At 45.0% G+C, this 24,345-nt stretch overlaps 1 protein-coding gene and 1 long non-coding RNA gene across 2 annotated transcripts in view; one reads left to right on the plus strand and one right to left on the minus strand.

The window, feature by feature from the left end:
- Positions 1-24,345, minus strand: part of LOC126539449 (vitellogenin-6-like) — a 50,022-nt gene that overhangs the window by 21,025 nt on the left and 4,652 nt on the right. The window contains exons 2-15 of the mRNA XM_055075399.1: positions 21,632-21,774; positions 20,841-20,975; positions 19,501-19,638; positions 16,662-16,829; positions 15,845-15,984; positions 14,309-14,492; positions 13,214-13,410; positions 12,800-12,968; positions 9,667-9,831; positions 8,544-8,744; positions 5,845-6,062; positions 3,772-3,878; positions 2,925-3,199; positions 1,351-1,471 (exon numbers count right to left, since the gene is read on the minus strand). Coding sequence (XP_054931374.1) covers positions 1,351-1,471; positions 2,925-3,199; positions 3,772-3,878; positions 5,845-6,062; positions 8,544-8,744; positions 9,667-9,831; positions 12,800-12,968; positions 13,214-13,410; positions 14,309-14,492; positions 15,845-15,984; positions 16,662-16,829; positions 19,501-19,638; positions 20,841-20,975; positions 21,632-21,774 — 2,361 coding nt within the window. The remainder of the gene's footprint in view (positions 1-1,350; positions 1,472-2,924; positions 3,200-3,771; positions 3,879-5,844; positions 6,063-8,543; positions 8,745-9,666; positions 9,832-12,799; positions 12,969-13,213; positions 13,411-14,308; positions 14,493-15,844; positions 15,985-16,661; positions 16,830-19,500; positions 19,639-20,840; positions 20,976-21,631; positions 21,775-24,345) is intronic.
- LOC129386931 (uncharacterized) overlaps positions 3,004-24,345 on the plus strand; it is a 38,392-nt gene continuing 17,050 nt past the window's right edge. The window contains exon 1 of the long non-coding RNA XR_008614258.1: positions 3,004-3,075. This is a non-coding gene — a long non-coding RNA (uncharacterized lncRNA). The remainder of the gene's footprint in view (positions 3,076-24,345) is intronic.

The raw sequence follows: 24,345 nt of genomic DNA on the forward strand, positions 1-24,345 counted from the left end.
GTCTTCATTCTGTGGTCGTAGCCGTGGACAGCATTACTATTCTTGCACCCGTGCTCGTAATAAGAGACTGTGTACGGAGACGCAATATCGTTGACTGCGCAGATATTAACGTGCTTGGTTTCCACTGTACGTTTCCGACCAGTTCGTTCTCAGTGGTTTGTTAAGGAAAGAGGCCTAGTTCGATGACCATCGCGGTGGCACATTTTGATGGGGAAGGCACGCATTAACGCTCGTGTATTTAGATTTAGGTGCACTTGAAACAAACCCAGCTGGTCAAAATCAAATGGGCACGTACAACTATGCAATTTATTTCTGTTAACGCAATCGTGGAACTACAGCTACAGGACTAGGGATGAGTGGAGAGACAGAACAGTCTAGTGGTAGTGCAGCCAAACAAACGAGAACATATTAGTCAGCACGAGCTTCTGCGTCGGAACGATAACAGTAACTGTTAATAGCACTGGAACGTATGTTTTATTGTTAGAGTAATAATTAGTAGCAGCCTAAGCAGATCTGCTGCAGGCGTACCTCCCAGCGATTTCGAATCCTTGCTGATTAGCTTCAATCGAGGCTACCCACATCCTCGTGAAATTTTCACCTCACCAAGCTATTTAATCCTCTAGTTCACTATCTCCTAAGACAACAGCGGTATAGCTCAAATGACCATAATTAGCGTGCTAAGTGTATAGGATGTATTGTAACTGCTCACCCTATATCGCACTAATTATAGCCTAAGGGACCGCATTCCACGGTTTGCTTCATTAGTATCAGATAGATTAAACTAAGAGGCGCACGTTTCAAACGAAGTGGTTTGCGAGTGTTGCCAGTACACGAGTGAGAGGTGGGAAAAAATTTATTGGACACACCCAGCTTCCACTACGATGATGTAAGGTGGTGCGAGCCTGAACGTTGCTGTTCAGTGCCGCTGAAACCAACCCTGTGCAGATTTGTTCGTTGTAAATAATTTTGCGTATCTCGTTTTTAACTGATAATACAGATCGTTGTCATTAGCTAATACAGTATAAAAGAGTTTACACTCTTTGTAAATCATGTTCCCAAATAGTAACCATCGTCTTTCTTGCTTGCGTTTCATTTCTTGAAAAAATGCGCACTGGCGGCTTTTGCTGTCAAGAACGCTACGTAACGCTGAAAACGGGCATGTCGTTTGCGACTTCAAATGACCGAGTGCGCAGCAATAAAGACAAGGCATGCGGGATAGATAACAGTATTAGTTTTCTGACAAGAACAGCATATAAGAGTCCTAACTTTTCTTTGAGGGAATAATACAAATCCATTCACGTCTCACGTGCACACTGCCACATATCGCAACTTGATAGTGAAACTGCGAACCTTTCTGCTGAAATGTGGCCAAGATGTTCTCGTCAATGCTGTAAGTATCGACGGTCTTTCCAAAGATTGACAGGCTGAGACGTGCATACATCGGGTCGTACTCTCGGTCCGCGATGTGCAGCTGCGCATTGCAGAGAAGACAACAAAACCCAGCTTTAACTCAGCGAAGTTAAGAGGGCGATGACACGGGAAGAGTGAGAGTTTGCACATTTCTGTTTATTTCATACATATACTCCAGCATAGTCAACGTCTCCATTCTGTCCTCATCCACTGGCACTAAAAATGTTCAGGAAGAAAAGGTGTTATCGCGCAATGGTATTCACGCCTGAAATATCTAAAAGAAAGGAATTAATAAATACTCAAATAAGCATGATTGACAGTGCAGATGTCCACAAATATTTGCTCTAATGATTTCCACATATATGCGAGAAGCCTGAAGCAGGTCATCGTCCAGGCGAGGTCTGAAGGGAGAGGACGTTGTCGCTCAACACTTTCAATTTGTATTGTAGCTGTTTAATTTGCTGGGCGCAAACTAAACACACCAACAACACATGTACCATGTCTTGGCCTGCCCAATTATGAACACAATATAGTCGATTTACAATGGCGCTCTTCATCAAGAATATCATTTGGGTAAACCAAGTCAAAACAAAGTAGAATTTTATCCCGCACACAAAGTGAGCTTTTCGGGGAAATTATAAGCCAAAACAGTGCACTTCAGTGCAATCACCAGATATCAACTCTGATTGCTTATTAGTATATGTAAGGAAACGTACAATGAACACTGATTGCTTTCATGAGTGGCTATTGGTTAGCACGAACCACTGATAACAGCACAGTCAACATGTTCCCGCCACAACAAAAAAAGAAACAAGTTGTAAGCTTTTTAAATTCTCGAAACGAAGAAATTTTGAGTTTTCGCGACTAAATTGGCCTTGTCGCAACACCTAGAATCACGCTCTTAAGTACACAAATTGCTTTCGCTGGTACAAAATCACATCTGTTGTGACGACAGGATGACTGATTGCGATACGAGAATGTCTTTCGTACGCTACAAATGTTTACCGTGGCGACAACTGCAGATCCCAACACGCGACAAATGTTTTAACTCCTTCCTGCAGGTCTGGCTTTCTTGTGACAACCTTCGGCGCTACGGTAGAAATTGGTGCCGTTATGACACAGGCATTGTTTTAAGGACCGTGAGCCATGTCGCATCCAAAACCTTATCGGCCGCCATAATTTATCTTTTGATGTGTTAATGTTGACTTAAAAACAAAAAAAAAAACTTTGAATTAATCGTTTCAGAGTTTTCTGGCAGAGCCCAAATGTCCTGTGAGACAGCAACTCAGCGTTACTACATACCTGAACAGCCTCAAATGGCGATCATGAAGTCAGATTGTCGGTGCAAGGCAATGCGTATTATAGTAATAGAAGCCTAAAGCGTTCAATACATTTGTTGTACTGTCAGAACACTCCGAAGCTACCAACACAATATTCCATCAGCTTTTGATTAGCACTTCATATATACGAGATTTGTCCCGTCGATACTCAGTTAGCGGCTTAAAAATACTCACGGAATCCTCGATCTCTTTTCGCTCTTTAGCCGATGCATCACGTGGGATGCGACGGCGGCCCATGAAGTTCCAAAGGTTCTTCGTGGATCCGGGCTGTGGACCCAGGAGGTGATTGAAGGTCTTGTCCATGCCCCAGCTCTCGAACTCAAGGGTGAGTGTGTCAAAGGAGTGGCCAGCCTTGTAGTCCCTCAGCATGATATACATGTTCCGGGGCAGGTAGCTGTCGTGCGAGCGGATCATCACCGAGGACGTCATGCCACCGTAGTCGTACTTGGCTGCATCGAAAAATGGATGTGTCGCAGCCCCGATCTTTCGGCCCTGTAGGCGACTAAATCGTAGCACACAAGGAGTTCTGCGCAGCGGTTACTTGTTCCACATTTGGTCAGTACGCTCTTGCTTATTCAAAGAGCAAAAAATAGGGTAGAAGTAATGCTTCTTAATGCTGAAGGCAAAAAAAGAAAGTGGTTGCCCATGCGAGAATTGTATTTGCCGTCAGGCTACTGCGAAATGTTTGATCGATGATAAACAACTCGTTCTACGTACGTATTATTAAAGTTTATTCAAGTGAAGCTTGCTTCGGGAAGCCTCCGACACTTTTCACAGCGGTTGCTCCTTTCTTGCCCAATGTGCGCGTGCCTCATGTGACGTAGTACAAATGCGCGAGACCCTGTTTCCGCGAGAGCTGTGGATTCTTTGTCCGAGGAGGTTAAGTGCAGAAGCTCGACAGCAGTCTTTCAAGGGGAACACAGTAGTATCAACAGTGGAACAGTAGCAGGAACTGATCTATCGAAATTGTCCGAGGTTCTACAGAAAAGAACTGCTTTTAGACATGTTGGAGTATGCTTACGGCTGTATGTGGAAGAGATGATGAGATGAGACGAAGCCTTGTCGATGGGCCGCCTGAACCTTGTGTCGTGATCCCATTCTGGCAGCACGTAGCGCATCTGCTGTGCACTGTGGAAGAGAAGTGAGAGCAAGTATGGAATTGAACGTGTCTTCTTTCCTGCGAGGAGTCATTAGTGTGTTTATAAATGCAACGAGTGTATGTGTGATCTTATCTGAAAGCTAAATGTTTAGAAGTGTCCCGATTGTGAGTGGTTCTGGAACACAGGTATGCATCGACGTTTGCCTTTACGGTCACCTGTCAAAACGAGACCTTACAATGGGGATACTCTCGGTGATACAGTTAACGCTTTAGGATAAGAAATCAAAGCCATCAAAGGACCATGAAATCCAATCACACCATGTTATGAACGACGTGATCCAGGTGAATTAGAAAAAGAGCAGCCTCACTAGAATGAGGTATATTGGTGTGCACGAAGAGCAGATGTTTTAATACCAATCGAATGTAATACGAGTATCGAGCTTCAAATATCGTATCGAATATCAAACAGTGATATACAGACGCATTGATTACTACGTTAACTGACTGTGCCAAGTTGGAATTACGTTGCCAATGCTAAAAACTACACTAATAGACTAATAAATCGGGACAGTACGAATTTTTTAGCTCTTGTTAATCCGAAAATTTCAGTTATTCACACTGTCTTGTCTCGCCAACCTGTGCAAGATTATACATCATCAAATGCCCATTAGCTAAGAGGCATTCAAACCTGTGCCTCCTCTCATTAAACGCACTTATTCTCATTCAGTAAGCTCATGAGCGCGGGTTGCGCCGGAGATTATGCGATGCAGAAGCCTTGTTTCTTTGGCAATCCGCCCATGCATCCTGATATGCACACATCCAGGGCTGCCCTCAGAGACGCATTGCGACACTGTATCGCCTACCGTTCTGTGCGAAAAAAAATTATATGAAGAGGAGCTGATCTGCTGCATTGACGGTCAAAATGGGTGCCCAGAGGCCACCTGGCAGGCTCGCAATCATGGGCATCACTGTTGGCGATTGGGCCATCGTAGTTACACCCGTGCCCCTTGCCACCAAGATGGTGACTGTGGCGCACTGCTTAGTTGTATGGCGGCGGAGCTTACACTGCGCACATAATTCCGCAGACTCACAGTAGCGTGATAAATTGCACAAAATTGGGATCAGATACGCGGGTTAGATATAAACATGCACAAGCAAACGCGTCTACTCCTGCGCAGCAAGCAATGTAAGCCACTTTTTTCGTATATTCGTTTTATATAGAATTGTGAGGAAATTTTGAATAGTTGGTGCGAATAAGAATATTAAAGGTGAGACATTCTATTCCTACTCCAAAATTTTCAAATGTTCAGACGCCCCTAGTAGTCTGTTATCTCGCTGCAGTGTAGTTCCCTCTTTTCTGGCAATACATATCTTGCAATAACAAAGTATTTTAGGCACAACCATTGAATGCTTAATGGCTACGTAATTCAACGTCATCATGTTCATCGTAACGGGGTCTTAAGTCCACGGCATGGTGGAAGTCAGTTGCCTATCCAGCAGCACATGACCTTCGTCTCTGCCCTGTTTAAGGGCTACCTTTGACAGTAATGTGAACTAGATGGGTTATTCCCTTTTTGTCCCAGATCCATCCGAGTCTTCCTGAATCCTAACGTTATAGGTATCATATCCCAGCTAATCGCTGGATGCAGGGTCATAAACTTGTTTTAAAGTTTCTCGCTCGTCTTTCAAGTTTCGGCCGATTGGATTCGTATTCTCCGGATAGCTACCTTTAAAGAGGTATGTGTGAGATCGTATTCATGACTTGAAAGTGTGACCCAAATGCGTTACACCAATGGAACTTACACTTGTCAGCTAGCCTAGCCACACGAATGAAAAGCAGGCGTGCAAATGAACAATACCTCCTTTTGTTGTTCTTGTTCTACTTATCGGCCGTGTTTGCACGTCGGCCTCACAGTATTATGAATCGATAACAACGTGTTCCACTTTCATTAGTTCTAAACACAAGAACTATCGTCTGTCAGCCGAGTGACTCACAGTTCTCGATGGCACGGGTACTTGGACTTGGCCAGGGAGCGGAATGCGCTCGAGACGAACGCCACCACCTGGTCGCTGGGCTCTGTGACCATTTCGCGGGCGATGTGTCGCAATAGGTAGAGCTCTGGGTGGCTGAACAAGACGACCAGGAAGGAGGCGATACGGAGCTCGCTCGGTTCGCTCGTGTTGTAGAAGATCGGCAACGCGATAGAGTGTGCCTGCGAGGAAGCAAGAGAAAGCAGATCGCGAAAACAGGTTTTCGTTGACAGTCGCGAGTCATCAGAAGTTTGAAAAACTTGTAATAGATGTCTCGTAATTTGAGCCACGAAAGTAAAAAAAAAACAATAACATGTTAGGAACATGTGGATCTGCACAAAATATAGTGTGGATATGTGATGCCAACGCTTGATCTAAGAACAAATTGATGTTCAGGCTTTCATTTGCACTTAGGACATCTGCTGCCAAAAAACAAGCACAATATTACCGCTGTCTGCAGTGTCATGTGAAATTAGGTGCTGCTTTATGAAGCGTTGTTGTCAGAACATCAAGTTCGGGACACGCGTATAGACCAAAAAATATATTGAAGCAGTTGCCCCATTGAAAAAAGATAGGCAATGTTGTCATGTGGTTCCCATAAGGCTACATGATAGAGCAATTAATAAAACAATTAACTCAGGTGGCAGCTTTGGCTCCTCCAGTGGCGAAGCGCCAGGGGACTTGAGACAGGTCTCATTTGGTCACGTTGTAGTCGTTTCTTGGTGCGTGTTATTTGCAACGTAACAGCAACGTTCCCCTTTAAATTGACATATTATTCCTGTATTGATCTGATGTTCTTATACATCAACGTCTACTTTGTTGGCTTCTCAAAGTATTCCTCTCACGGTGCGTCTTTGGACAATGTAAAAATGAACCTGCAATGCCAAGTGCTCGAGAAATCCACATACTGCTTGCATCAGCGATTTTAAGAAAGTCGGCAGCAGCTGACGCGGACTTTGCGGCAGCAACATGACTGAAGATATGCCGAAATTCCGAATAAAATATGCGGCCACATCACCGCTCTAGTTTAGGCACCTACTGTGTTTACTACAATATCGGTCAATTTTTTTCTTTCTCGAAAATATTGCCGAAAAGGAACCGTCGACTTATGGTCGTGAGCAAAGCTAGCTATAGTATCAAGCTAACGGAGGTACAGTCGCGGTCAAAAATACGCGGCCCACGGCTCCAGTCGGCGGAGCGGCCGCGAGCCGCACCGCGGCGCTCGCGTCGGCGCTGCGAGAGTTTGCGCTCTGACGACAGGTATCTCCCTACGTATCGTCCGTATCCGTTACGTATCCGCCCGTTTACGTATCGTCCGTTACGTATCCGCCCGAGAGCGAGGGAGATACCTGTCGTCAGAGCGCAAACTCTCGCAGCGCCGACGCGAGCGCCGCGGTGCGGCTCGCGGCCGCTCCGCCGACTGGAGCCGTGGGCCGCGTATTTTTGACCGCGACTGTACTTCATCGAACGCGACGTAGTGGCACTCTGGAAATTATTTAAGACTAGCTTTAGGTAGTGCTTCATATAAAAGGCACTCGAAGGCATCGCATACAGCGCTATTTCGGGTGCTGATAATGGTTGTGAAGCATCAGACGAAAATGACTTCCCTGCCAGTTCCGACGAGGATGCAGTTTGTGGCATTGACTGACTAGATTCAGTAGCGGAGCTTACAGTAAATGAAGGTGTGTCATGTTACAAGTTTTCCGTTTTTCTAAAACATATATGGCTTAATCGACGAGGCAATCATTCTTCATTTCTACAGAACATTTAAAAATCGTTTGGTGCAGATTGCGTAATTCTAGTCTTCAAATGTATAATTCAAAGAGGGGGACATTACTTGCACGAGCAATCGAAACAGTTATTCAATCAATAGACAAATATTCATTAAATAATTTCTTAATTACTTTACGACACATATGGCAATTTACGAATTATAGCCTGTGAGTGTGCAAGGCCTATCCACTTGGTTTTAGTTTTCAAGATGACACCATTTTCTAGGCATTCATTGCCAAAGTGTTCAATGAAATACATGTGCGTCCGAGTTACTTTAGTGCTTCAATGCATAAAATAGCACTTTCTTTAAACATAAGAGGCTACAACAGCGCCTTTTTACCACTAGTTGCTGGCGCATGCCTCACAACCTATGCCATCCTAAATATTCCTTCTATGTGGACATCCCTTGCAAACTCATTGGCTACAATTCATAAGTTGCAATATGTGCCGCATCGTAATAAAATAAGAAGTTAATACGTGATTTTTGGTCAAATAATTGATTTATGTTTTGATTTCTCGTGCAAGTCATATCCACCTCTTATACCAGTTCAGCTCAAGGTCTAGAATTATGCTCTCTGCCACGGGCGATATAAAAAAAATTGCGTAGAACTTAAAAATAATCACCCCGTATACTCCAATTATTGTTTCTTCATTTCGGCGAGTTCAATATGTAAGGGTCGACCTATATCGTTGTTAAACCTATGTTCGATTAAATACGGCATTTCGTATAATAAAGTTGAGGCTTCACATTGTGGACTAAAAACGAACATTTTTCTCGGTAGTGCTAGTCAGCATGTCATTTCGCGTTGCTCTTTGATGCGCGCTTGAAGCATGCAGAGCTCGCCTCTTCGGCGCAGCGAATGGACTAATGCTACTGAGTAAATGCTCACCAGATGAGGGTGGTTCTTGGAGGCCTGCTTCAGCGCCCACAGGGCGGCCATCCTCTTGGGCTCGCTCGCGTGCCACTTGGGGCAGATGAAGCGCTCCAGGTAGTGCATCGCTTTCCGCGTGCCCAGGTTGCCGGCCACTCGCAGATAGACGGTGCTCTTGAACTCGGACTCGTCGTGTGTTTCTGCCGGCGTGACTGAGTACTGCGTGGCACGGACCAGATGATCGTTAGGAAACATGCAGGCTTCAAGACATTCCAGCAACTGGCAGAAGCTAGTTGAAAGTTAGGACACTATGTCACTGATTAAATTCCTACTGAGATGTCTAATATTTCTCGATACATGCAGAAGCTCAATGTGTAGCAATACATGACAGAGGCCTCATTATCTCTTATAGACACAATATGACATTTCGAATATGCAAAATATATAGAATATATTGCGGCTCACGGCTACGATAAATCACAGGCGTACAGGACGGCCAAAAAAGCTTGCCGGATGTGGGTGTTGAGAGAAATAGGAATACTAGCTCAGATTTTTCCTTGAAGTCATTAAAGCAGTGCAACACTGTGCTGCTTGAGTACTCAAGTATACGTTGTATATTGAAAATCTGTTTGCCTAAGGTCCGTAAACCTTTTATCAGATCCTTCACACCGTTGCGCATTTCTTACTTGGCAGGGAGAGGCTTTAATCCTGCTATTGCGACATATGCTATGACATGTATTAATAGATCTTAATCGACACGTTACGTCGCTTTTTTTTAGCGTGTATTACAGATTTACTATTGTTCGCAGCTTCCATTAATGCGCTCCCTAATACACGTCATTATCATCTGCAATTCACCGACTTTAAAAACATTCGGCTTGCCTCGTTATACAGACTCGTATACTTTCTCACTACTAAGAATACTCACAATACTTACGAACTTTGTCAGTAATGGCCATAGACTCAAAAGTTGGGAGTGGCTACAAATCAACCATCCTTTGCTACTGCATAACTCCACTAGGGGCATAATAAAGATGTGCAAGGCAAATCACTTTGCGCCGCCTAACCTATGCATCAAAGCTGGGCGCTTGACTACCCATGATGGGATTAAGCGTGCAGATCGGCCTAGTCAGATGCTCACGTTGAAGATGTGCGAGATGATCTCGGGGTTGCAGGTGCCATGGTCCTCCTCATGGTCATCATGTGCGTGCTTGCATCCCCTGGCGCCTGCGGCTGTACTTGCAGCGAATTTGCAGGCACTCCAAGTTCCCGGGTGGCTCTTGACGGGCTCCGATTTGCACGAGTCCTGCACAGTGGCGTTTGCGTTTGCGATTGTTGTTACTGTTTTAGGTTTTTGTTAGGTTGGAATGGTATCTGCTAGCATTCGCTCAGCCTGAGTTCCGACAAATCCGAACATGTAAAATAACTCGAAGCATTTGCAAACGCAACGCTGAGGAGACGGACAGAGAGAGGACAAGCATACACTTCATCGAACATCGTACGCTACACGAACTAAGCGTGAACGTGGTCTTTGCACGAAGGAGCCAGTGTATCATATTCTTTTGCTTTACAGTGATTTGCTGCGTTGCATTCCATGGCAATGGGTAGGTATCAATTATGCTAAGGAAATGCGAAATAATGTTCCTGTGTAGTGTCAATGAACGTAGAAATTTTTGGGGAGAGAAAATACTTTAAAGGCCTTGAAGTGGCCGGGAACCAATTTTCATCGAAGTGATGAAGTGCATTTGAAGGTAAAATAGGCTAGTTCAGAAATACTTTCCGCAAAACAGCACTAAATTCGTTCTGCAGAAATAGAGTTATTGGCAATGAAGCACACCCCTTCGCGGTGCTTCCGCTCCTTCTTCAATGCCTTGCACTGCGAAGGCTACGGCGAAGCAGGGTGTGTCCACAACGCCTCGACTGCTGAACGTCACCGTGGCGCGCAGTTCAAATTTCATTTTGGATGCTAACGTAGACGCCACTATCGGTTTTCTTGCCTACGGCACGCCAACAGAAGAGAGAGAAAGAAAGGCGAGGAAAGGCGGGGAGGTCAACCGGACGAGCGCCTGGTTTGCTACCCTACACGGGAAGTAAGGGAAAGGGGGAATGGAAAGCGGAAAGGAGGGAGAGGGTGAGCACTGAGTGCCCGTTGGAGGATGAATAGGGACTCTATAATCGGTCTCTCAAACTGGTGCACTTCAAGTATTTGTACCAGTGCACGAATCGCTTTTTGTGCTAGCGACGGGTGTTACCACGGTCCGTGTATCTTTGACTCAGAGAATGGTCTCGAGTCCAGTCGATTTAACGTTGTCCTGGGGGAGAGGCGCTGCACGTTGTAGCGAGTACGGATACACAATAGGTGCGCGATGATTTCCTACCATCTACAGGAGTCGCACATTTGACTACTGGCCATTCCTTTTTACGTGGTTTAAATTGCCGATTACGATGCGCCAAACGTAAGCCGAACGCGGTTGTGCGCGACGAGTGCACTGCAATTATGCAGTGCACTCGTCGCGGCAGGCCGTGGTGGCCACGGTATCAACGCTACGTACAGCAGGCCGCAGCTTCTAGCAACTGTAGAGCCTATGCGCAGCATTTGCTTTGTGTACGGCAGGGTTCTAGCTCATACGGTCCAGTCTGACCCTGCTATGTGTTGCGGACTGGTTTTGTCCTTCACCGGCTTGACTGGCGGGGAGAACCAACAACCAACTTGCACATTTTGAAGCGCTATCAATAGGTATGCCAAGTCGTTAGGAGCGGCCAGGAGCGAGCGCGCGCAGGCAAGCATGCGTGTGGTCTGGCCTTATGCTTGGCGGTGTTCGAGGCTAGTTGAGCGCTCAAAACTAGTCGAAATCGGCGAGGCCCGACGGCTAGACCCTTTATAAACAGGGTGCGCAAAGCTTAATTCTTGCGCGGGTGACCACGGCCGAGCGTGAGCAGACGACAGTCGGCGTCTTCCGGAAATACGCAGTTATTATCGTAATTCGAAAGCAGATTTTCGCTCACTTCAGGCTGTTTACTAAACTTCGTCACTAAATATACACATTAACAATAGGAAGAAGTGGACTTATCTAAACGCGCTTCTTGAATGACGTCAGTTAATTGTTGGCCAATGGCAGCCGCGTATTGGAATCCGCTTTATTACGAACTAAAGCGTTCGTAAAAGAGTGAGGAGCAGGCATCTATTGAGAGAAAGGTGACTTCGCACTCCGCTTGCCTACTCCATGCGCTGAGCACGACTGCAGAACTTGGCTGAGATTTTCACAGCAGCGAGTGCTATCCGCGAACTGTGCTTATTTTGACAAAGCCCGAGCAGTGGTTCAGGGCCCCTTTAATGTAATGATGAAATTTGCGCCGTATTTTTTTATCCAAATTGGATAAACTTGGATTTGGCGCACAGTGGTTTAATAGATAACGTGAGTGATTGTATTCATTCAAACGGGTAAGCGATCGTTCCTCAAATTTGTGCACTAAAAAAAATTCGGTGCATCTGTTGCACTTGAAGTGAGAATTCAATTATGTGTACCTAATTAAGTTATTTATGTGCTACTATTATTCTTGTTAACCTTCCGCTTCAGAAATCCAGTTTGCTCATATGAAGGAGTCCATAATGAACGGTTTGACCTGCCCAGTTATTCGAATTTAAGGTGGAATTTCAGCAGCACTGCATATTTGCATCTCAGTCTTAAAATAGTTTGCGCCCTTTGGGGCCTATATGTCCCCAAACATTAATCATTATCTGAGCTGCTTGCGTTTTCTTTAATGAAATCTCGACGCTTACTACTTTCCTGTCGAGAACAATGTGCTACGGTGAAAACAAGCCTGCATTTCATGACTTGGAAGTATCGGGTGCGCGGAGTTAAAGAAAGGAAAGCAGCGTAAGATTGTTGGCGAATATTGCCTCGGGATACGATACGCCATAAGGGTGCAAACCTTCTTTGGAGTGTATTTTTCCTATGTATACCACGTGTTCCTTTGTTAGAAATAGAAAACGTGTCCTTGCTTGTAGCAAAATACATTCAGAGGCACATAGGCACTAATGTGAAAAAAGAAACGAAAGAGAACTGAAGTTTCAGGCGCCAATATCTAGCTGATATAATTTAGCGCAAGAGCACATGATAGGTTAAAGCATCGGATCTAGAAAACGTTCCGCACTTTGCTCTTGACTTTGGCTTCATACGGGAATCGAAGACTTACTTTCCAAGGGCTATATGCAGTTCAGCGCCATGCTATGCTGTTGATGTAATGGCGATTAGTACTCAATTTGCACTTACGGCAATTTCGTGGATTATGGCAGTGCTGACTTCCTTCAGGTTCAGGTGGAGTTGGCCGTAGAAGCGGCGGGCGTCCTTTGCGGTTATCTCGTTATTCTTGATCAGGTTCAGGCCGAAGGTGACGTGAGGGTTCGTGCCAGAAGCGGCCAGGAGGTCCAGGAACGCGTGACTGCGGAACGCGATTGAGACATGACAGGCTCATGCGATCAAGTTCACTCAAATGTTTGTGCGACGTTAACAGTAGGAACTATCTGAAAGCACCCACGTGCAATAAATTTGGCGTGCCCTTATGCGAAACTTCTGCATCTCGCTTCTCGAGTCCACTATATTGAGTCATTAGACGCTCGTCCCTGAAACTTGCTTCATAAGCATTCCGTGTGTCGTACAGAAGCGGGATAAGATGTGGTCACTCACAGGATGCTGTCCTTGAGTTCCTCCGGTGCAGAGACCACGTGGTTCTGGTATATTTCGTTAATCTCGTCGTAGTTGAAGCTGCTGAAAGAACTGAACAGGATAAGGAAGAACTGGCTTCCGCTAGCCTTGTTGTCGATCTCCTTGATGTCATCGTCCGTGTACTCCAGTTCCGCCAGCTGGTGGAGGCCTTCCGCGAACTGTAAAATAGGGGTAGCTATTAGAGCGAGTTGTGTTAGTCTAATCTTTAAATTTATTATTTTTTAGAAATACGAACACTTACAATATAATGGGGAGACACAGTTTAACCTTTAGGCAGCCCTGACGAAGCTGTAAACGGGTTTTAACGATTCTGACACCTGGTCACGATGGCAGGTCAGGAATTGACACTTCTTCTTCCTCATATTAAAATAGTCATCGTTTGCTGACAAGTCCTATCCCCTTCTCTGGGTAATGGTATAGGATAAAATATAAATAGTAGTGTTTTTTCTTGCATTAGGTAATAACCAAATAAAACAAGCAGATCTGTCGAGGCTAAGGACAACCCTTTCTCTCGAAAGAGTTCGGTTCAAACACAGTCCGGAAATGTCTGCCATGCACATGTTGTTTCAGAGGTACGACTCAGGCACTCGAAATTACGCGCAAAGGTAAGACTTGTTAAATCATAACCACAAGCGATCTCAAACGCTTCAAGGTACCAATACAGAGAGCTTGCTGTTTCTCAGATAAACGATTGTGAAACTAGATTGAACGCCCTGTTTTAAGAAGCCATGTTTCATGGACGGCTCCGAGCACGCGTATTTGCTAAGTCAGCAATTTCGAAACTGCGTTTGAGACGCTTTCCTTCTTTGAAAAGCAGAGGACTTCACTCAAGACTGACTGTTTCGACGGAATTTCAACATTTCGCTTGGAGGCTCAGACGAACGACGGATTCGTAATCGCATGGAAAGACGACGGAAAGAAGTCAGGTGGTAAAGCAAGGAAACGTAAAAAAAAAAACCAAAGCTAAAACCAAGCTCAAAGATTCGCGGCATTAAATTTGGCGAAATGGCAAGCGTGATCCGAGTACTAATTGGCGTAGGATAACGGCGAGCTCACTTTCTCCTTGTTGGCGGTAACCGCGAAATGCTTCCAAGGAGCGTTGGGGTGCTTGAGCTCCTCGTGGGTCTTCAGGTCTCCAGTCGTGGCGAACTCCTGGGCCAGCGAGTGCTCCTTCTCGACGTCCTCGGCGAGGGCGGTTTCCGTGGTGGCGTCGTGCTCTTCCAGAAGGTCCAGGGTGCGACTGCAGATGTACACGGCCAGTCAGAACGTTGCGCATTGAAGCGTGAAATACGCAACACAAGTATTCTACTCTAGTTTTTCATTGCCAGCTGGAGAAATAATCACACTTAATATAAATCCACGAGCAAGGCAGACAGACGTAACCACAAGCACGTGACAGGACGTATTACGTACAGCTATGGTTTCATTCAACGGCAACTAGTAGCTTTGATGCACACACAAGTTAGCCCCTTTAGTTTGCTTTCACAGTACATAAGTAACCTCGCAAAAAGGTATGCCTTACATGAAATATTTGCCTCTTTGCAAGGTTATGTATATATAACGACGACAAAATGACGCTTCCGATGTGAGCGCGGGTCGATGCATTCGATGTTCAGTAAAAGCAGTTGTATGTAGTCCTGTATTTCGTTTTTCTGGCTACATGCGCCCTCAGTACTGATTCTCGGTGCGCTAAATCAGTTCTTTCTCCCAGCAACAATTGGCTCAGGCGGAGGCTGAAAAATGAAGCACTTTAACGACATACGATAAGCTTGCTGCAAAGTTAACTCATAACAATGTGTACTTTCTGCGTTCCTTCCCCTTACGCTAGTTGAAGAGTCATGCAAGTTTAAGAATTATACTGGTTGAAGAGGTGCGTTGGAATGAATAGTTAGGTTCGCTATTACTTACACTGCGTGAAGTATTACGCTAGAAGACTCACTCTTGGTGACTATAAGCAGGATGTCGTAAAAAAGAACATAGCATGCACTAAGAATTGGCTTCGTTGTTATAAAGCCATTACTAATCATTACGCTGTTTTTCAGAAAGCACCCGCAGTACGTAAGAGAACCCTTGGCGACACCTATTTTTTACGTTTCGCAAGTGTTTTAATAGGTTGGTGTGCTCGCTCTCACAGAACAACCCAAGCTGAATTTTTGCTTTCTTTTTGAGACAGAAGTAACAATCATAAAATAACATCTACCTTGCGTGCAGCTCACAGGAAAACACGACACCCTGTATTGTGCAAATAGCAAATATCACATTATACCGGTTCCACTTGGGGCTCAGTCATTAGTTTGTACGGCTGCGGTGCTAACCAGACAGCCAGCGGCGTAATCAGCGTTGGAGCTGCGAAGTGGCCGTACGAGCAGGGCGTCATAGTGAACGCACAAGTGGCATTGACATAGAGAGGCTTCATACAAGCGCGTGCCAATGTTTCCTCCGTCAGCGATGAATCATGACTAAAAACAGTCATCCCTAGTGCGTTGCGATCAGTTTTAAAGTCGCCTTTAGGCCTTCGCTGCCTATGATCTATCAGTCGCTCAGATTTGTATACGTTTGCGACGGATCTTGTTTCTCTCGAGCTATGCTTACTTCAGTTTCACGTGAATCTTCTTGCCCTCGCCGTGAGGCTTGAACAGGTATCCAGACTCGGCCCAGGCATGCGCAATCTCGTAATGCTGCGCCGTTCCCTTGAGTTCGTAATACACCTCAGATGAGGAGGAGTACGGGTGCTGAAAAGAGAGAGAGAGAGGTAGAAAAGTAAACACTACCATATTGGCCAGTTTAGCCATAAGTGACGTCTCATTTCCCAGTGAAACAAAGCAAGAAAACTGCTTTGGGTGAGGGCACCTGGTTGAATAATATATTCTCCAATATGACGAAGGATTAACGTTTCAAGGCATTCGTTTATTTGTAGATCCTGCCAAACTCGTAGTTTGAGTAGAGAGCACAGAAACCTTAAAAATAACATTAATCTGAAGCATTTTCATTACACGAGTTTTATTCGCTTGTACATACGTTTAACAAATTTCGCAGAGCAACCCGACGGAATTAGCGAAAAGAGGTCATAATTGAGCCTGAAGTTGTGTTTCTTCTAGACATAACTGGGAAAATTTTATTTTGACAAAAACGGTCGCGTATTTTGATTTAGCTGAACGGTGACAAAACTCCAGCTGGTCGAAATTACTCTGGAGCGTTCCACTGCAGTGTACCTTATATTCAGATTGCAGATATGGTTCGTAAGCCCCCGAAGTTTATTGTAAAGCACCACTTGCCAGCCTAAACTAATTTCTTGCTGCCCTATGCAACGCTTGTTTTATTTGTAAAGTCATTTGGAGTTTCTTCATCCCCTGCAACACGCTCGATCAAGACGAACTCCTCGTCTACGCGCAGCTGACGTTTTACTCACCGGTTCTTCCGCATGGCACTTGAGGCAATTCTTGGCAACCTTCACGCCTATCTTGGCAATGTTGTGGCGGTCGCACTTCTCCAGGTTCTTAACCTTGGTCACCTCAATGTAGCCATGCTCTTCTTCGTGCACAACGTACAGGGTCTCGCAAGGGCCGTGCAGGCCATCCTGTAGGCATCAATATTGCATGAAAACATTAGCACTATAAATGACATAAGCAGGCTAGCAATTTAACAACAGGTATGTGCTTGACACTTTGTGTGATATCCTGCAGACTGGATAACGTTTGTAATGTTACATTCTATTTTTACAGTCTCTGTTAATATTCATCCTTACCGTTTAGGTCTCAGTTCTTTAATGCATCTTCTCGACTTGTCTTTTATATGTCTGTGTCCATTGTTTGGTCTGATTACTCACTATGCGCTGTTTTCTTTTGTTCGCAGGTATACTTGATTTTTTCTCTTCATCTCAAGCTTTTGGCTATATGTGTGTTTTCTACATCCTCTAATGACGTATCGCTCATTGTGAGTATCCACAACATTTAATGTCATCATCAGATGTCTTTGATTGAAGAGGATAAAAATTGGAGGAGAAAGAAGAGGAACATGACGCTATCTAACCCTATATTTACACATATCTGGTCTGGTGATATCGCCGCTCTGCGAATTCTGACGGAAAATTGCAAGAACTGTTCATTACTTTTTACTCCATTGCCGTTTTATTTTTCAAGGCTTCTTGAAGTGCTGCTTCAGAAACTTGGTCTGAACTTAAGTACTGAAGTGCTACTCTCTTTCGGTGTCATGGTACTCGGTTTCCGTCACAGGAACGTGTTTGACGGAATTACTGATTTTATCCAAGCAACAAAACGTCTACTGTGCTACTTTCTACTTTTCTTATTATTCTTACTCTAATTATTTTACATTCCTCTCATTCAAATAGTCTCAATAGTTCTTTCAATTTTAACTGTCCATTTGCCTGGTCTCACTGCGTAATTACCGAATATTATCTCATTTGATGTTACGCATTCTTGTGTTTTTTTTACGGCTATTAACTGAAAGCACTACTACCCGATTCTCGCACCTCCCCTGTTGTGACTGTATGCTATGTTTTGATGGCACAGCAACCACAACAGCCGGTCCCAAAACAGTGCGAAAGAAGGGGACAAAGCAAAACTCAAACTAAAAAGCACTTCGGCGTATGCGTTCTTGCTTTGTAGCGTTCTGTCGCGCTGGTCCGGGTCCAACAGGTACTAGCTGACCAGCGTCAAACGTTCTTGAAGCCATACGTTTTAATTGGAGTAGGACATGTTGTTCGGCAAGTGGGTGCTTGTCCCAAAACAAAGCAACGTAACGACACAAACAGAACGAATGACACATATACATACGTGACGTGTGTCCGTGTCTCCGATTGTGGTCGTGTCACTGGGCTGGGTTATCTCCTTTTAATTAGAAATAGTTCATAGAGCCAACATCGTGGGCGTGCGAGCCAAGGTGAACTTACACCACTGATTGTGTATTGCACCGGTGAAATCGCGCTACATGTGGATACTGAAGTCTTCATCGCATAGATCCGGTTTTGATCTTCACTGAGTATAATTAAATGTAATTGAGGAGAGCAGAAAAAAACGTGTTACGGCCGCCAGGATAATGAATGGAATAAAAGTACGGGGATATGGATAAAGCAGTTTTTTTAAGTGAACGTTTACTTAGCATGAAATGTGTACACTTAAGCGTCTTCAGGGCTGCGCAACGAAGCTCAGTGACTCATTGATTCATCAAAGAAGGTGGTGTTCTATTAAATTTCTTTAGCGCCGAAAGAAACATGACTGTTTTCGTATTACTGAAACCTGTTGTCAATAGCTCTTTGCGCATATAGTAGTGCGAGTGAATCTGTGCATGCGGAAATTGCAGCGATTCCGATAGATTAAGGTGTTAAGTGTGTTACAACGCAGCAAACTTGGGAGCTACAGCAAGAATTCTAACGTTCACGTTCAATAATACGTTTCAACACTCTGACAAAACTACGAGTGTTTCTGGGCCCAGAAACCGTTACGCTACTCTCCAAGGTCCTTATGCTCGAAGGGCTAACCGGCTGCTACTAAAATTTGCGAGGAAGAAGAACGCCCTTTCTTGTTGCTTAATCGCGTTCCTTGCTGATACGTTTAAGACGATGCACACGATCAAGGACTTCAGGAAAAACAACCTGAGGCAGGATAGTTGTTGTAGCTGAAAAATGGCACCAGAGGCTTGCATGTGTTTATCACGTGCTGCTAAGATGTTAAAGGTATTGGCATGTGTAGCGGCGTCATTCTACCTTCACGATGCCGTTATGTGTTGAAATTTAAACGCCAAGACAAGCCAGCACGAGAGTAAAATCGCCTGACACTACGGATCGTGTCATGCAGTCTCCTTTTCATCCTTCGCGCTGAAATTTCAACAGGAATACCTGCCAACTCGTTCAGTTAACCCTTTTTCTAAGTGACATTACACATGGAAGCGTTTGGGTGCGAGCTAGTTGGTATAGGTCATTCATTTTAGACAGTGCTGCTTCAGTGCTCTTCCTCATGCGTGTGTTTTTTGGCGCTGTTTACAATAAAAAAAAAAACACACCACACAAGCTGAACCTTGAGGTTCTTCGACATCGAATTTCTTGCGGTGCACTGCTATCAGTGCCAAGATGAGGTTTACAAGTTGTCTCAAGGCTCGAGTATAAACTCGATCTTTGTTTTATGCGGACATTCTGGACGGTGAAGCGAACATATCGTACACTTTGTCTCACACAGGGGACCGTGTTCGAGAATCTCTACGTTTTCTCTGTACTGCCTCTGCTGCCAGCCTACCTCTTTGACGTGGTACTCTTTCTGGTCGTGGTGTTCGTGACGTCCCTTGACGAGGTCCAATTGGAAGAGGGACAGCACGCCCTTCTTCACGTTCCTCACCCACAGTGGTTCGTTCTTGCCGATCGCGATCTCCTCGATCTGCAGAAAGCGGTATACAGCACGGAGATTAGCGTGAAGCAAACGCGGGCAAATTATTCCGAGTTGTCTTGGAATCACGATGGAGCTCATACAGACTAGGAGAGTAGAAGCCACAGGAACACAGAGACATGGCGTACCTTTGTGGCAATAAGGGTAACTACCACGTTTATCCTGCAGCACGTAAATGAAAGGAAATGTTATCTCGGAACACTAATCTAGCGCATATAGACGACGGTAATCGAAGGCACACTAATGCAGTAAAAGGCACAGTAGGGCCGCGTACGTTAGCTAATGAGCCTTCGAATGTCGTCGTCTGTATGCGGTACACAAGTATTCCAAGATTCCAGCACTAGTTCGCTTCGTGTGCGAGTGCTGGTTCTGGTTGGTGGTTAATTCGCGACTGGTAGTGTCCTGACTGGTCAAGTCCCGACTACCCGCCTTTAAGGGGCAGGAAAGAGCAATATTGAGTTGGAGTGGCAAACAAACGTTTGTGACGCTTCCGGCGTTCCTAAGTTTAGCGTTGCATTAGGCGAATGTTGGTAAGCCAGGCGAATCGCTTTCTAACGCTTTCGCGCAAGTTGGTTTATTAGTCGTAGAATTACCAGAGGTTCTGCTCAGGAGTAGGCAGTGATTTGATAAACAAGAATTGTACTAATTCGACTATTGCTTGTAAAGCCTGTAGCTCCGAACGAATCGTACATGCTACACTGAGTCTTTGAGATCTTAAAATGCTGATTTAGGCACGGGAAACTTAATGCACAGCGTTTGCGAGTTTTGATACGCTGGAGGGAGTATTCAGTGGTGGCAAGTTCAACAAACCAAATTCGACATAATTAATTGCTAAACTGATTCTATTCTAAGTCACATAAAACTTCATTTTTTGCACAAATGTGCTCTCCATGGCCAGGAAAAAAAGATGAACTAGCTCTAACAATGTTCCTTGACTGTGAAACTGCGTTTGGGTATTAAGTGGTTAAAGGCCTTGAAACGAAAGCTTTCCGTGCCTTGAAAGACGTATTTGTGCGGACGAGCCTGTGCTCCAAATACCTGCGGTGCATTCATGGACAATGTCTAGCATGGTCGCGTCTGTTGTTGTTCTTCTTTTCCTGTTGCTTTTGTAATTATGTGTATGCACCACTCGCAGAGGGCACTAACGCGGCCGTTTTTTAATGGTTATAATCTTGTCGAAAGAAAGACTCTACCTTTCCTTCGTCAAACTTGCCAGCAAAAGGTTGCTCAAGAGCACCGTGGAGATGATCATTCGACGTGTAGTGGAACTCATGATGAGTGAGGTCGATCTCATCCGAGTTGAACGTGTCCGCTTCGAAGTTCACGATCTAGAAGAAGGACCGATAAGGACCGCTAATTTGTATGGCTTCATTGAAGCTGAAAAAATGAACTTGACCTATTATAAAGCACAGTGAACAAGAACGCTAATATAAATAGCACTTTTCTCTCAAAGTAAAATCTTTGTCGAATGTTCCTTCTCGATGACTGCGTGCGTGCTTGCGTTGCCAACTACGTGAATTCTGCACATTGTAAGTTGAACTAAAAAAAATTGGACTTCCAACTGTGGCCTTTCCAAGAGTGACAGTGACTGTTCGACAAAAACTTCCAGTACAGACCAGTCTAATTCTATCCAAGTAACACGAGGTTCATGTGTTCTAAAACACCTAGTATCCGCAGAGCAGTATATCATGCATATATTTGTCTTAGCCTCTATAAGGTTCTCCTTTGAAGAGACGGTGATAGAACAATAATTTGTGCCATTGCAAAGAAAGAGAAGTGGCCAATCCATAAATGTGCAGCATGCGAAACTGAACAACTGATTAGAAGCGATGAACAAGCAATTTAGTACAAATGTTTAAGGAGATCAAATGAATTGCACTTCTGTCGACGCAGTCGGCTTTGAGAAAATCTGGCAGTCGAGCGTCGGACGATTTTGTGATAATTGGTCGAGTACTTTTTCTTGAGATAGTTTCTTTTGGTTTACCTTGAAGTGCGTATGGTCGGGCTTAGGCTGCATGATGACCTTGCTTCGGAATCCAAGACCAGTCAACTGATGCCGCTGCTCAGGGTTTAGAACATGCATCGTTCCCTTGTACTCGTACACATACTCCTTGCCGACCTCGAAGCCTGGTAACCCCAGAAAGAACAAAAAAAAAAACAATTATTATCTCAATGGGAAAAGTGTGTATTGTGAGAAATAAATGGTTAGAAGGAAACGTCGGCAATGCATTCCCTTTATTCATTATAATCGCATGAAATGCAACGAGACTGCTCTGCCAGTGTCCTGCATTGGTTAATGTCCCGCACTTGAGGCGTTTTGAACAGAGCGTAATCATGATGTGGAAAAGAAGAATTAAACGTTTTACCGCAGCAAGTTAGAAAAGACAATTGATTTATCTACGCCCATTTCTTCTTCAAAGATATTGAACCTTATCTACGTAAGCTACAGCAAAAGCCACCGGATCATGCATTCTTGTAACCAAAGCAGCACCAGAAATAGGTTGATTTTGGGTCGTTTCCTGCCGCTGTCTTAAGTAAGCACTAGCAGTGTGTGAAGCACGATTCGTTCATTGAGGAAATGCGAACTGCGAGTGCATCGCCTATCGATGTGTTGGATTTGCTTCAAAATTTTGCACTTGTTTGTGTAATGTTTAGTCGTGCCATCAAGTAGATGGTTTCTTTGTCCAGCCCCTGGTTTTATTGCGTGGCAGGATTTCTCGCCATCTAAACCGGGATGTGCGTGCTGATAGGGAGTTGTTCAACGGGGCCAATCCCTTAGATTGCTTAATCAAAAATGGCAATTTGGTTGGCCGATCCTGATACCAGTGCACCTTATGTTTCCACGCAAAAGTTTTTGGAACGTGAGCCGATCTTGGAGGCCGCGGAAGAAAAGTCGTCGCTGGGCCGATTCTGGTAACGCCATTAATTTGCAGTCACTCATGTGTATCATATGGACCTGGCTTCTCCGCCTGATACGCCGTTTTCGGCGTCGGTATCTCGTCGCATAGACATCGCGGGGGTCTCTCACACAGCCTTGCACAGAAAACGAAGGACTGAAGAACAGTTACGGCATTAACGTAGATTAGCTTGTAGAGCAAGCACTTGCGCATAGTACAGCTTGTTTATATACGTCACAAAGTATGTTCGCATAGTTCACTGCAAGCCCATAGGACATTTACCAACGTCCCGAAGGAAGGAAAACGAGAGGTGAAAGGCAGAGAGGTTACTCTGCACAACCAGATGGGGTAAGGACAGAAAAGAGAAGAAAACAAGAGACGAAAAAAGAAGGAAATAAAAGAAACGCATCAGTTCGCACATTCTGTAGTTCTGCAATGAGTCCTGTTTCCTTTAAAAAGCACACTCGCGCATCTAAAGCAGTTTGTGGCAACGTCGGCGTGGGTCAGTGTCTAAGTATTCTGCCTTCCGTAGGGATGCGGTTGTCAATCCTGTCGAGCGTGGTGCCGAGGACTTTTCTTTGTGCATCGAAACGACAACAATCACGTAGCGGGTGTGCTATCTCTTTGCACCCGCAGACTTCAAAATCTGGACTTGTGGCCATTCCCATGAGGCAAGATTACGCGCAGGTAAAAGCTGCATCAAGCCATAGACAACAAATGAGAGTTACCCCCGTCGTGGTAAGCCACGTGGAAGGCAGAACTTCGGATCAGAATCCAGGGAATGCAGGCACTGGTTTTTAAAGTCTGTCGAATTCCACTGGCCCAACGTAAGCTCGATGGCAAGTGCACGGAGCTTTCCCGCTGCGTCTGTTCTTGACAGCGGACTAGTGGCGCAATCGGCACGGTCATGTGAAGATTGAGCAGCTGCGTCAGCTTGCTCGTTTCCAAGGATACAACAATGACTTGGCAAGCAGTGGAATACGATGTCATTCCCTTTCTCAAGTGCCCGATGGTCAATTTCACGAGTGTCCACGACAAGTCATTTGTGGGGTCTACGGCGTAATTCAGAGAGCAACATCTGTAAGGCGACCTTGGAATCGCAGAAGATGGACCATTTCTGGGGCATTTCCTTATCGCTCAATTGAATTGCTGCCGTCGTTGATGACAAGTGCAATATCCTGAATTTTGTCATTGTAGATTTTGCTGGGACAAATACCGCAGCTGCTGAACTTGAGTGCATGACTGACCCGTGGCTGTAAACATATAAACGGTCATTGTGAACCTCATTTAATACCAATATGCTGCCTGCTTCTATTCTGTTGGTGGCACTCACGACTTGTTCTTGATGCCTGGAATGGTAAGGCATACTCGAGGTGAATGTAGAGACCACAGTGGCAGCTAAGGCCATGCTGCTGGGGCGTAATTCGACGAGAGCGATGCTTCGTGAGTAGTCACGATACGGGTGAAATTCCTATGCGGCGTAGTTGTTGGCAGGTTAACAGTATGTTGAAAGGGTGTCGTTGCGACATGTCCAATTAGAACTTTTAGAGGGTCGACTACAATGTGGGTTTTATAGAGTGGTCACGCCCAATGGCGATTGTGGCTGCTGTGGATGTACGATTCGGGAGACCGAGGCACGTCCCTAGAACTTGGGCTTCTGTGCTGTGGAGTGCACAGAGGTTTGTTTTTACTGGTGCTTCCGAGAACGGGTGGTCTTATCTTAGGAAGCCCATAAATAATGCATGGTACAGCTGTAGCATCGATTGCACAGATGCGCCCGAAGAGTTTCCGCCGACAAATT

The sequence above is a fragment of the Dermacentor andersoni genome, chromosome 11 (genome assembly GCF_023375885.2).
Source record: "Dermacentor andersoni chromosome 11, qqDerAnde1_hic_scaffold, whole genome shotgun sequence".
In the NCBI taxonomy this organism is placed as follows: domain Eukaryota; kingdom Metazoa; phylum Arthropoda; class Arachnida; order Ixodida; family Ixodidae; genus Dermacentor; species Dermacentor andersoni.